The sequence below is a fragment of the Sinocyclocheilus rhinocerous genome, unplaced genomic scaffold (assembly GCF_001515625.1).
Source record: "Sinocyclocheilus rhinocerous isolate Xijiao unplaced genomic scaffold, SAMN03320098_v1.1 scaffold721, whole genome shotgun sequence".
Classification (NCBI taxonomy): Eukaryota; Metazoa; Chordata; class Actinopteri; order Cypriniformes; family Cyprinidae; genus Sinocyclocheilus; species Sinocyclocheilus rhinocerous.
Genome location: NW_015656165.1, coordinates 470,153 through 484,534, shown reverse-complemented (window position 1 = coordinate 484,534; position 14,382 = coordinate 470,153). Strand labels below are relative to the sequence as shown.

At 35.7% G+C, this 14,382-nt stretch overlaps 1 protein-coding gene across 1 annotated transcript in view; it reads right to left on the bottom strand.

Annotated features, from left to right (window-relative positions):
- Positions 1 to 14,382, bottom strand: part of marchf4a (membrane-associated ring finger (C3HC4) 4a) — a 45,110-nt gene that overhangs the window by 19,268 nt on the left and 11,460 nt on the right. The window contains exon 2 of the mRNA XM_016527218.1: positions 1,047 to 1,202. Within this exon, the coding sequence (XP_016382704.1) occupies positions 1,047 to 1,202 (156 nt within the window). The remainder of the gene's footprint in view (positions 1 to 1,046; positions 1,203 to 14,382) is intronic.

Here is a 14,382-nt window from a genome sequence, read left to right as displayed (position 1 = left end):
GACTGACTTTAGCCCACTAATTCCATTAGAGTATTGCTCTATACAGTGGATCCCCCCCGCCCCCCATGTATCATGAAAAAATGCCGCCCCGGGCGGCTGCCCGGTTCGCCCGAGCCAAAAACCGCTACTGATGGTGTCTGAATGAGAGCAATGTTCCCGCAGCCGTGTTCCGCCGTCTAGCCTTGCCAGAAGAGTGGAAGAAAGGACTGATGCCTTAATGCCCATGGTTTTGAAATTAAATGCCCATGGTTTTGCTCAACAAATACATGTGGGTGTCGTGTTCAGGTGTCCACACACTTTTGGCCATGTGGTGTACAGAAATGAAACATGTTTGTTTTTATATGTATTTATATATATATATATATATCAGGGCTGTTGCTTTAACGCTTTAATCTAATTAATTAGTTTAATACACACACACACACACACACACATATATATATATATGAAATTGTTCAAGTTTCTAACAGGTTTAATGTGTTTTTACTTCATATGACATTATATTTCATATATGGAAATTGTATGTACATACATTTGCATATGGGTACTTCCACTACATTAAAAAAAATGGATTGTTATTTTGAAGTAAAGAATTTGAGACATGCTCTGAGCCCTGATAAACAATGTCTGATTGGTGAACAAATCATTCATTGAATTTCTTTCAATGAACTGATTCATAAATCACATTTAATGATTTATTTGTGAATTCAACTGATCCGATTGCCCCAGTTCACAACACACTTATCCAATGATCCGGGCTGATCAAGTCTCAAGTTAACAAATCACTGAATTGGTCTTGTTTGACTCAAAATGAGCCAACCAGGAATAATATGATCCTCAGAGCTCAAGTGTTCTGACATCTAAAAATTCATTATAATGTCAGACTAAGCTCTAACCCACTCTATCCTATCTGTATGACTGGGGCATTAGACCCCTCTCTTTTAGGTATTTTGAGTAGGAGAATGAAGTATATGAAATAAAATAATAAATAATACTTTTGCACTTTTGTACTAAGTCCACATAAGCCCAGGCAGGCCGTGAGTTACCTGTAGCGGGTTCTTGGTGCTGATGGCGATGACCTGGTATTTGTAGTAGCAGAGTTCACAGCTCCAGGATCCTCTCTCACTAATCCACTTAATAAGACAGGGCTCATGAGTGCAGCGAACAGAACCACTACAGCGACACGGGCTCAGCAGCTCCCCCTGCAGGACACAACACATGCTCACATTAGCAGTAGCTAATCTCCCCCCACTTTTCAAATACTCCCGAAACCCCTGTACATGAACACCAGGCTTGTTGATAAATAAGATAAGATGCAACAATATATTTTCCTTCCACTTTGAATAAATGCGTACGAATGCTTGTTTCCACCATGGGATTAAAACATAAAAAAATGGTAATTGCAAGGGTTAACGTCACAATTTTTACCTTTTTTTTTTTTTTTTACAATTCTGTCAGAATTCCAAGATATAAACTCAGACTACAAACTCAGAATTCAGACTTTTTTCTTGCAATTCTGATATTTTTTTCCCCCTCTGAATTGTGAGTTTACATATTGCAATTTAGAAAATGTTAATTTCAGGCTGGTTTAAAGATATGGAAACTTGTTTCTGCCACAGAATAAAAAAAAAAAAGTGATTGCAACTTTTCATCTCACAGTTCCTTTCTTCTCAGGATTGCAAGTTTATTTCTCACAAATTCTGACTTTATATTTTGCAATTCTTACTTTTTGTCTTTTTGCGAGAAGAAAGTTTGTGAGATAAAAAGTCGCAATTTAAAAAAAAATTGTATCCCGTTGCGGAATATCTTTCCATATCTTTGAGTCAGCACAAATTGAAATTTTTAAAATGCATGTTATTGATCTTCATTTGTGCATATGTTTCTTTCTTCTTCTTTTTTTCAGGACTCCAATCATTTAATTTTCTTAAACCCCGCCCCTGCAAGCTTGTGTTCATCTCAAAATCAACCAACAACCAATGCACAGAACCAAGTCCTCACCCTTTGTTTTTTTTCTTTTTCAATAATCCCATAATTTCCATCACAGGATGGAAGATCTGTCACTACTTCCATTTCATTGTGACTTTCAGGGGTGGTCACATTTACAAAATCCAGTCTTTTTAAAAGGAAATCCATGCCATTAGGTGTTCAAAAAAAGCTCCCCTTGCACAAAAGTTAGTCAATTCGCCGAGCTGACCAACTTCTGTGTGAGTTGTGCTTTACACATCTACACTACTGAAAATAGACAACGGAAAATAGACTTTTTTTGCACAATCGCTATTTAAAATGTATTTAAAATATTTATAAAGTTAATCTTTTTTTTTTTCAACAAATAAAATGAATTATAAATTCATAAATATTAAAACAATTTTGGCCTTTTTTTTTTTTTTTTACAATTCTGTCAGAATTCCAAGATATAAACTCAGACTACAAACTCAGAATTCAGACTTTTTTCTTGCAATTCTGATATTTTTTTCCCCCTCTGAATTGTGAGTTTACATATTGCAATTTAGAAAATGTTAATTTCAGGCTGGTTTAAAGATATGGAAACTTGTTTCTGCCACAGAATAAAAAAAAAAAAGTGATTGCAACTTTTCATCTCACAGTTCCTTTCTTCTCAGGATTGCAAGTTTATTTCTCACAAATTCTGACTTTATATTTTGCAATTCTTACTTTTTGTCTTTTTGCGAGAAGAAAGTTTGTGAGATAAAAAGTCGCAATTTAAAAAAAAATTGTATCCCGTTGCGGAATATCTTTCCATATCTTTGAGTCAGCACAAATTGAAATTTTTTAAATGCATGTTATTGATCTTCATTTGTGCATATGTTTCTTTCTTCTTTTTTTTTTTCAGGACTCCAATCATTTAATTTTCTTAAACCCCGCCCCTGCAAGCTTGTGTTCATCTCAAAATCAACCAACAACCAATGCACAGAACCAAGTCCTCACCCTTTGTTTTTTTTCTTTTTCAATAATCCCATAATTTCCATCACAGGATGGAAGATCTGTCACTACTTCCATTTCATTGTGACTTTCAGGGGTGGTCACATTTACAAAATCCAGTCTTTTTAAAAGGAAATCCATGCCATTAGGTGTTCAAAAAAAGCTCCCCTTGCACAAAAGTTAGTCAATTCGCCGAGCTGACCAACTTCTGTGTGAGTTGTGCTTTACACATCTACACTACTGAAAATAGACAACGGAAAATAGACTTTTTTTGCACAATCGCTATTTAAAATGTATTTAAAATATTTATAAAGTTAATCTTTTTTTTTTCAACAAATAAAATGAATTATAAATTCATAAATATTAAATTTTTGGAGAGTCTTACAAGGTGACATTTCACAACCTAAACTGACCTTGCCTTTTTACAAAAAGGTCAAATTAGCTGATATTTCCTGACAAGTTTTTCAAATAATAATTAGCAGTGAAGCAGTTACGACATCCTCATTATTATGGCAGGACAGTGTTGTATCGTCCTAACAATTGAGACTTTATGCCCCCTAAAAATATCAAAAGACTTCAGAAACATGCTCATCATAGAAGAGGTATATTCAAGCCATTGTAGGCATGAATTGCATTATTAATGTATTTTCAAATAAATTAATAGATCCAGTCCAAAACATGAGTGTCACATCATTGACCCATCCATTAGTTGAACAAATTATTAATGAGGACCACTTAAGAGTTACTTGGGTAATGTCCTAGTGACCTTCACAAAAACCGTACCCACGGGACATTAATTTGGGAAAGATGGTTTAACAGTGTAGCTTGTCTTGTTAAGAAACTGTCCCCAGTTTGACTTCAATAGATAATAAAAACTCCAGAATCTCTTTTCAGCACACACAGGGACATAATTTGATTGATTACTGCTTTGCACTCCATGTGAATCATGCATAAACTGAGACAACAAACCTACTGCCTCAAAATCGCACGTCCACTGCAGGCTTAAACATTTCAAGTGCTGCATGTCAAAACATCTTCACAGAAGCCTCACAGCAGTATTTACAATATTTCAAAACAGCACACATTTCAAACGTGCCTCTAGTGAGATTTGTGTGGGTGATGTGTTTATTTTGAGCTCATTTAACCAGTATGAAGAATATCTATACATCCGTCCGGTACTGTCAAAATGACAGAATTAATTGCACAAGAGTGAACATTCATCATAGCAAATTCCATTGCTTTGTAAATAGGAACCAGACACAATGACGGCATCTATCATTTGGCCTTACAAACACATACACATACACACACCATAATGAGGGATGATCAGATAAAAGCATCTGTTTGGTCCCTGGCAACAGTGCGCCGGGACTTGCTCACTGTTTGGAGCTGCGTCAAACTGATCCCTATGGCACTGATAGAAATTACCTTCCTGCACTGATCAGATTCGGTGCACTGCCTGTTTTATATTGCTTCAGTTTAGCACCTATAAGGGGTACTGAATTTCCATCAGCATAAAGTATGAATTATTTACCCACAGCGTTCTCAGAAGGAGATATTTAGGGAGAGATCAGGATGGCAACTCAAATTCCCTTCAAGTTGTGCAGGGTATGAAAACACAGATCACTGGAGCTCTGAGGAGCGGCGCTAATGAGCGTCGTTTCCAGCAGTCGGCTTGATGTCCCTCACTGAACTGACAAACTCATTTAGCTCTACATGCGCAGGGCTTTGTCCAACTCTTTAACATGACGCTTATAACAGCTCCTGAAGGTTTTCTTCTGATTAAAAGAATCACACTTCAACTGATGTCTTAACGTTTAAAGGGTTAGTTCACCCAAATTAGCCTGAATGAAAATTAGCCTGTGTTTTACTCACCCTCAAAGCATCCTAGGTGTATGTGACTTTCTTCTTTCAGACGAATCCAATCGGAGTTATATTAAAAATTGTCCTGGCCCCTCCAAGCCTTTCAATGGGGGTAAGCGGGTGTTGGTTGTCAACAGTTCAGAAGACGTGAAATAAAGTGCGCGCATCCATAATAAAACGTCCCGCACACGGCTCCGGGGGGTGAATAAAGGCCTCCTGTAGCGAATCCATGCTTTTTTGTAAGATAAATATCCATATTTCAAACATAATAAACACTTTTTTCTCACTTCTGCTGACTGTCATAAGTGGAATCCGTTCCGGCAGTTTCCGCTTACCCCCATAGAGAAAGGAAAACTTGAAATCGCATCATATGACCCCTTTAATGTCTTCTTTGCAAAGAGTAAGCATCATCATCATCATTACGCCATCTTAATCATATTTCGACCCCGCTTGAACATTGTGACACCCTTTGGATATCATTCAACAACTTGACATCTTTACGTCATGACACTGTGAAAAACGGAAATAAAATAAAATGACCTTCAAATACACAGCGTGTGAGTGTGTTTCCGTTCATATTACAGTTTAACCAAGTCGGTAGCTTACTGAACAGTAACAGTCAATAACACAGTTATTGACAATTTGCATTAACTTGCAAATTAACAGATGAAATCCAAAGAATAAACAAACATAGGCTACGGTGTGAACTTTCTAACATTAGGAGACATTTGTAGGCATTTTTTCTAATTATCTTCTTGATCAAAAAGCTCTCAGTTTGTTCTGACATTCACATGGCTAGCTATATCACGACAAATTCAACTAACATCACACATCGTTCACCTGTAGGTGTCACTGTTACCCAGTTTTGCAATACTCGAATACAACTTACAAATGAACATTCATAATATATTACACAACATTTGTGAACAAAATACGTTTTCCACAAAGTAAATGACTTAAATATTTAGAAAGAAAATACATCTTTACCTGTGACAGCTACAACGCTCATTCACAAACTGCTGAAAACTCAGTCCCGATCTGGCTTACATTTAAGCAGCTGTTTATCTGGTCTCATGGGAAAAATGTGAGAATGTAAAACCTGAAATATGTTGCTCCAGGTACAAACTGCTGCACTTTACAGTTTTACTCTTATTGACACAAATCACGACTAAAGGCGAAAGTAATTCTTACTCATTTTTTTGTCTGTTCCTTAAATAAGTGTGTTGCATGGCTTTTGAATAAGTAAAATGTAGTGTAAAAGTTGAATGATTTTTTTGTTTTGTTTTGTGTCAACTATTCCAATGCAAAACTTTTGTCGTAGACCTAATTTAAGATTTTAATGTAGCTTTTCTAAGTGAGCATGGCACTAATGGCAATGCTAAGGTCATGGGTTCAACTTCCACAAACACATAAACTGATCAAATGTAACTTGAATTCACTGTGAGTGTGTGTGTCTCACCTGCCTAAATCTGCCTTGTTGTGTCTACATTAAAAGTCATTGTTGGAATCTTTGTCGTCCTCTTCATCCTGCCTGCCTTCACACACCGTGTCGTGACAGTTATGTTCGTTGTAGTCCAAACGAGTCGTTCGTTGTAGTTTTTGAAAAGTGATTTCTGTTAAATAAAATATCTCCTTTTGGAGTGGACTTTGAGCTTTGTAACTTTGCAGATCTTTTTTATGCTCAAACAGCAACATTACAGACTAACTAAAGTTGAAAAAGCATAATAGGACCCCTTTAAATGCATCTGCAGGTGCTGTGGTGTCTTCTGAGATTGTATTTTGGATTGCATTTGTTGACCGCATATGTCATTGAGGCTGCCTCATTTAAGAAAATAACAACTATATTCCAAAGTAAGAAAGAAATTACAAAAATTTACACCTCACAAGGAATAACAGTTAGTTTTATAATGGTTACTTTTCTGAAATGACACATTCTCAATGACATATGCAGCCAACATATGAGACAGAGTTATTATTTTCAAGTAAACAAAATTTGCTTATAACACTACATTTTCGCTTGTAAGGTGCAGAAACACCTAGCAGAAAGTCAATCATTTTTTATGGCCCTTCAATTGATATTGATGAAATTTTTGTGCTGCTCGATACATCAGAGAACTCAGCGGTGAGTTCAACAGCACGCTGAGATCCAGACTGGAGTGAGCATGTTCAAGACTTGTCTGACAATAGTTCAGATACACTAGTTTTCTCAAATACATTTAGGTCCACATATTTGATTGCATCTTATCCAATGCAAGTGATTCAGCTGTAGACAAATACTCATTCTCAAAAAATGAGATGAGACAGCAGATTGCCAACTCCTGTGGATGAGGACAGTATCATTCAAAAAAAGAGAAATCGATGATGAGAATGAACAGAAGAGTTTGCTTGTGTTGTCCCTGATTAAAAGGTAAAACGTATCTCATTTGTTCAGTTAATTTCTTGTAAGTGATAAGCCAGGGCTCCAGACAAAAAAATCAATTAAGGAGCCATTGGCTCCTATAAGAAACAAAATTAGGTGTCAAAATATTTTTTTATGTGCCACAGAATAAAGTTTTTTTTTAAAAAATTTTTTTTAACACTAACATTTCAGCCATACTGTCATGTGTTTATGTCTCATCTTTTCTTGTCTTTATCAGTATTTTAATCCATCTTGTAGATGCCCTGGGTACTAAGGTTCATTTAAAGTGGGAACTAAATGTCTTTTCCAACTTCAGAACAATATTCAGTCACAAAGAATTGATTATTACAAAGAATCTGTGCCAATATCACAGACCATAACTATATCTGCATCACTTGGCCCTTGAGTGTAGTTTGGGCTCCTAATCAATGCATCTTATAAATGTTGTCATAGGCCTATGTTTTGCACACATCCAGCCTGTTTTTCTTCATTAGTAATTACATAGGAGCTGTTGAATTTTACCTTTAGCTCCTTGCATTCTTTCTTATCATGTCACCAGGTTAAGTAAAAATATGAATATGCAATATAGTGCATAAATTTAGCAAAATGCTCCTCTTTATAGTTATTTTTTCTAGCTGACTGATGAGCTTGGACACCCAATGGTTATGAGGAAAATGTATTGTTACGTGGCGTTGTTTAAAAGCTTTATTCGTTTTCCGCAGTTTGAAACACTGAATGAGCGATTACATGAGACATTTCAGTAAGATGTACTGTATCTTATAAAAAACATTTGTATGTCCATTCATGTTTATTTCGTACTATAGAAGTAAAGAGAAAGATATGATGGGTTCACGTGCCGCCTGAACTGAGGCGCTAAAGCGATAGCTCATGCCACGTTAGAGCGCCAAAACGTATTTATTGTTTAAATTTCATTATGAATTTGGCAGAATTTTAAAGCTGATACATTGTTTATTAAAAGGTATACAGAGCACAAAGCTTACTGCGATTATTGGACGGCAAGTGCGCTACAAATAATATGAACTTCACGCATTAACAGAACACATAGCATTAGACTAAAGATCTTCATAACAAGAAGCCATATCAGTATCGATTATAAATGAGAACTGTTAACAATATTGCTAAAGTCCACACAGCTGACAGCTTTACCTGTTGTAGTTTGTTGAAGTTGTGCACTAAATAGACACTGCTTTTCTGCACTTTTACTTCACGCATCTCCGCTCTCTCCTGCCACCAGAACCGCAGAGATGAGGACTGTTTGAATGTCTTTTTTCCACTAAAACTTTGATGCGCATCGTCTCAGTTTATTACATCAACATAACAAAAGACGTGATCGCAAAACAATCAGAAAAAAGTCTTTACATGCAAATTTTAAAATCATAACATGTACATTTCTCTAGTCGCCAGTGGCGAACTCAGCAAAAACTTCACTCGCAAATTAATATTTTTGGTCGCTGTCTGGAGCCCTCTAAGCTGTGTGTTTGTAAGAAACAAAGCCCTGATTTTGTGGAGGAAGTGTTATTATGGATTATGGACTGTTAAAAAATCGTCGTATTGATGGATTTGTTTCTTATAGACACACAGATTTTCACTTCACAAGACATTAATTGATGGACTGGAGTTGTGTGCATTACTTGTGGATTATTGTGACGTTTTTATCGGTTGTTTGGACTCTCATTCTGACGGCACCCATTCACTGCAGAGGATCCATTATTCAGTAAGTGATGTGATGCTAAATTTCTTCAAATCTGTTTTCATGAAGAAACAAACTCATCAACATCTTGGTTCGCCTCAGGGTGAGTACATTTTCAGCAAATTTGCATTTTTGGTTGAACTATTCTTTTAACAATTTACAATGAGATTGTTAAAATCAAATAATTCCTCTGAAAATGTTTGTTCTTTTGCAAGTTTTCTGGCCCCTGCTAGAAACTTGTTGAAGAGAACAAGTGTGTAAGGTCATATCAGTATGTCTGCAGACCTCTTTATTAAAACCAGACTGTTTTCCAGTCTAGACTTGAGCCAGAATATTCAAGGCTGGTGAAAATGTGAAGAGGACCTGATCAAAACATTTGTGTCTTTGTGTTCACCCAGACTGACCTTTATCACTGTTTTAAAGTCCATTTAGTTACAGAAACAAAAGGGAACACAGCAAACATTTTTTGTACTTTCAGAGCTTTGAATAAACTTTAATTTATTTAATAAATGAATACATAAAATATTGATTAGTCGAATAGATTTTTATCCTTTCTCACTATTTGATTATTTTATTGCCCTTGCAGTGGATTGCTCACAACTATAGGGTTGGGTATTGTTTGAATTTTATCAATTCCGATTCCGATTCCGTTTCTGCTTATCGATTCCGATTCTTTTCGATTCCCAGTTTCGATTCCAATGTGATTAAATAATGATATCAAACATTTATACTGTGTCTCTTTTTTTGCAAACCATTTATTGGAGCAGAATACCATGAACAAAAATCAACAGGCTACAACAGGCATGTAATTTATGAATAAATGATTCAATGACTCACTCAAGATGTACTTGTTTCATTACTAGATGAATTAGCGTTCTTGAACGAATCTCTTGTATGATTCAAAGACAAATACTTTTTAACAGCCCCTTTTGGCCACCTACTGGCGTAACAATGTAATCGATAAATCTTCATTTGAAGTGTCAAAATACTTTCAAAAGAAAAAAAAAAAAGCACATAGGAATTGATAGGCGGAATCAAAATTTTAATTTGACAACAAGTATCCGATTCCTGACCTTAAGTATCCGATTCTGGAATCGGAATCGAATTTCGATTCCCAACCCTACTCACAACCCATGATGGTTTTGGGCAGTGGATCTTGCTTCAGGACCAAGATTTAACATTTGGATAACAAGTGCTGACACAATACAAAAACAACTGGATATGCCAAAGTCTAAAAGGTAAACTGTAAACTGGTAAGCTGGTGTGTGGTGGGCGTTCTGGCGCACTATGGCTGCCGTCGCATCATCCAGGTGGATGCTACACACTGGTGGTGGATGAGGATATACCCCCTGACAATGTAAAGCGCTTTGAGTGCCTAGAAAAGCGCTATATAAATGTAATGAATTATTATTATTATTATTTATTATAAAAGGTAAACTGGCTATTTTTTTGACAAAGTCGCATACTCTTTGACGTCAACTTGTGAAGTGTTATTTTCCTCCTGTTTAAAAGTTGATGAAACTATTTATTTTGCCATTCTTTATCATCTTTATCTTGCATTTTCTTATTTGCCTGTAGCATTGCTCTTTCACTGCTGTCTGCATCAGAACAGACCTACAACCCATTTCTGGGTTGCAACACACTAGTGCTCATCCAATGGTTGTACCAGTGAAATCTACTAGTGGGATCTACTTGATTTATTTACTCCCTCTGACAAATGATGCAAATTTGAGATGTTCATCTATTCTTAATCTCCTGTACAGGCACAAATTGGCTCATAACACACACATTCACTCACACATCACTTCCCTGCTCATACTGTAACACCTACTGCAATTCTGTGTGGCAAATGATCCAGGTATAATTAGAATAGAAGCAAACTACCAGTGTTGGGTAAGTTACTCAAAAAAAAAGTAATAGATTACAAATTACTGATTACTACTTGAAAATTGTAATTTGATTACAGTACTGATTACTGCATGTAAAAAGTAATCCGATTACTAATTACTTTACTTTCAAGTTACTTCGAAAACATATCAAACCTAAAAAAAAATACACTTCAAAGTGAAAATTGTAGTTCTTTCAGTATTTTAATATTGACTGAAAAATATTACAAAGGTATGAAAACAGCAACTTGACTTAAAGATTTAATCCATTTCTAAAACTTAACATTCTTAGTATAAACCTGCCTAACATTGAAAAATGTATCTTTAAATGTTCCTATACAGTGTTTTATATACAACATTGCTTGCTGAGTGTAGGGTATATGTGTATGCTAGCTGTGTTTAACTGTGTGAGCATTAAAGACAGAAAAAACCTTAATAAATTGAAAACAGTTCTGATAACATGTAAAAACAGTATTGATGAACTGTACTGAACATACAGTGCATATTTGAATGCTAAAAATGAATCTTGCTTCTTTGTTTACGGAGGTGATGTGGGCGTTTACAGGCTCGCGCATCTCACATGGATGATTACCGTATGAATAGCGCGCGCTGCTTGAGGACGTGATGACATTACAGATAATGAGCTCAGACGGGAAAGACTGGACCTCGCGTTGGTTTTATACAGATTACTTCATCAGAGAACATTTGCTTTAGATAAGACTTACTTCATTTAAAAGTAGACACTTCAAGCTTTCCATAGATATGTTTCTCATGTCTGTGTGTCCAGTATTCGCTGGGTTTTGGTTCATTTTAGTGACGCGTTTCAGAAAGAAGTTCGCGGAGACTGAGACAGCTGAAAGCGCACCCTGTATATTTTCTTTATTTTACAAAAGCACATTCTTTTGTTGATATTGTGAGTGTACACAAATAAAAGTAGACCCTTCACAGATTCAAATGATGTATTACACTTATATGTACGATCAAAAATGGCAGAGCATTTTAATTTTTTTTCGCTGTTATCAGGAAAAAATGCAAGTGATGGCGCCGGCGCCTCCGTCGACCCCACGCAAAACGTGATTTTAAAAGGCATATAAATATTTTTTTCTTAACACTACATTTGTAACGTAAGTAAAGTAATTATATTGACTTTAGTAACTGTAATCAAATGACACAAATTTAAAATGTAATGCGCTACATTACTGCGTTACCAGAAAAAGTAATTAGATTACAGTAACAGTTACTGTGTAAGGCGTTATACCCAACTCTGCAAACTACCCGCCTTTTAACTCTGTACTGTGTACCATGCCATCATGTAGTTTTATCACGACCCGGTCTCATGGCAAAAACATACCTGGGGGCACTTTTTCGCGAGACGCGAAATACGTACCAATAAGTACATATCACTGCAGTTTCCAAAAGAAATGAACACTAGAGGCAGTAAAACTCCGACACCTTTTAAATTATTTTCACACAAAGTATGATTTACAGAGTTTCGATTAATAAAGCGTAATTTTCGCACAATTAATCGCCGCAATACATACCGGAAGCAACGTAATAAGAACACAGCAATACGTACCTATATCAACGTAATAAAAACGTGCCAGGGATGACGTATTGAACCCGGGTTTTAGCGACACTCAGTGGACATTTCTCTTTGAAAGTGCGGCGAAACGTGCAGTAAGGTACGTAAAAACGGTGTTGCAGAAAAGTACCCAGAGGTACGTATTTTTATGAGACTGGGTTGTTTTATCACCATATCAGAAAAATATGTATTTCTCACCATTCAAAATCAAAATCATTCAAAATTAGTGGGGTTTTGTCAATGACTGATTTGAAATATCTAGAGCGTGGCCTCAAGGGAGTCCATGGAAAACGTTAGTAAAATTTTGTATTTTAAAAAATGATGAAAAAAAGGCTGATGTTTATTGTAAATAAAATCACGATTTAATTCTTAATAATTATTTTGAATTAATATAATTTTCTGAATAATATTTCAATCATTTATTTTGGCTTTAGTAAAATGACAACATAAATTAAATCGGTGACACTTTACAATAAGCACTTTACAACAACTTTACGGTGACACTTTACAATAACAATGAACAATACTTCAACAGCATTTATTAATCTTAGTTATGTTAATCTCAACATTTAATAATAAATTTTTAAGATTAAAAGTTGTATCTGTTAATATTAATTAATGCACTGTGATTACTTATTGTTGGTTCATGTTAGTTAATGCATTAATGTTAGAACTGAGATTGTAAAATGTTAGCATTAAATAATTTAATTTTTAAACAACACGTCGCCTTACTATTACTTTTTTTTGTTGTTAGAAATGAGCCTTAAAATATAGATGCCTTTACATTTGACACAATACAAAATTGCTGAAATAAACATTGCAGCAACATACTAAGATGTGCAATTATTTTTTCAGGAGATGCAAGTTTAACGTAGTTGCAGGCTGGCCAATACATTTCCATATCACTATAAATTGAAATTATGTTTTGTTATTGACGGAAAGCATACACACATGGAAACACGCCGACAGAAACTTGTTGTAAGTGCTGCCCTGCAACTTTATCAATAACATTGTTTCGCAGCTGAAAAGCTACATGACATTTCTCATTAGCAAGGCGGTAACAGTGCTGTTCTTGAAGAAGTTAAACTATTAGTAGAGACGCTGTTGCCGAACACTGTTGAGAGACACACAGACTCAAGTAATTCACACCCACAAGAGCGTTTTAAGGACAAAACCTGACAAATACATAATCTAAACAGTGTCTTGAGGTGTAGTATTAGTATAACCATATAATAAGTTTTTGGAAGTGAGTGACAAAGGGAACACTTAATCGGCCAAGCAGATATGCGATAATTTCAAAATGGTTATATGTAAAGTATATCTGTTTATCACTATTCGACATTAACATCAAGATTTAAGATTAAAATCAGAACATTTATCCTCTACAATAAAATAGTAGTAGTGTTTCCACATCCTCTCCTTGTCAAGGTTCCACCTCTTACTTCCTCTCTGTCAGCCCTCACTATCTCTGACACTTTGGCAATGTGTGAACATTTAAACTCCAACTTCTGTAATGTGTTTCTATCCATCCTGACAGCCTCTGCACTCCTGCCATTGCTGCTACTGCCATTCATTTCCTCATGTGTTTTGAAGCTGTTTATACTTCCATCAAATTAATGATACAGGCCTGTAATGATAGGTTGATATCTCGCACAATCAGTACAGCTGTCTACCTTCACGAAGAAGAGTCAAGTTTCCCGGTATGCTGAAGCACATATGTAACACACTTGAAGAAAGGGGTTAACAAGCGTGTGAATCGTCAATACTGTCGGTCACGCTAAACGTAATGTGCACAACGGCTAACCTGTTTTCTTCTCTATTTTCTTTTCCTAGTCTACTTTGGGGTTCCCTTCCTGGTGACTGCCACCTACTGGATACCCATCACAGCTTTAAGAATACTACAAATATACATAAATCAATCTGTCAATATATTCTATATTTCCCCACCAGTGGTGGAAAGAGTACTGAAAAAATATACTCAAGTAAAAGTACCATTACCTTCCAA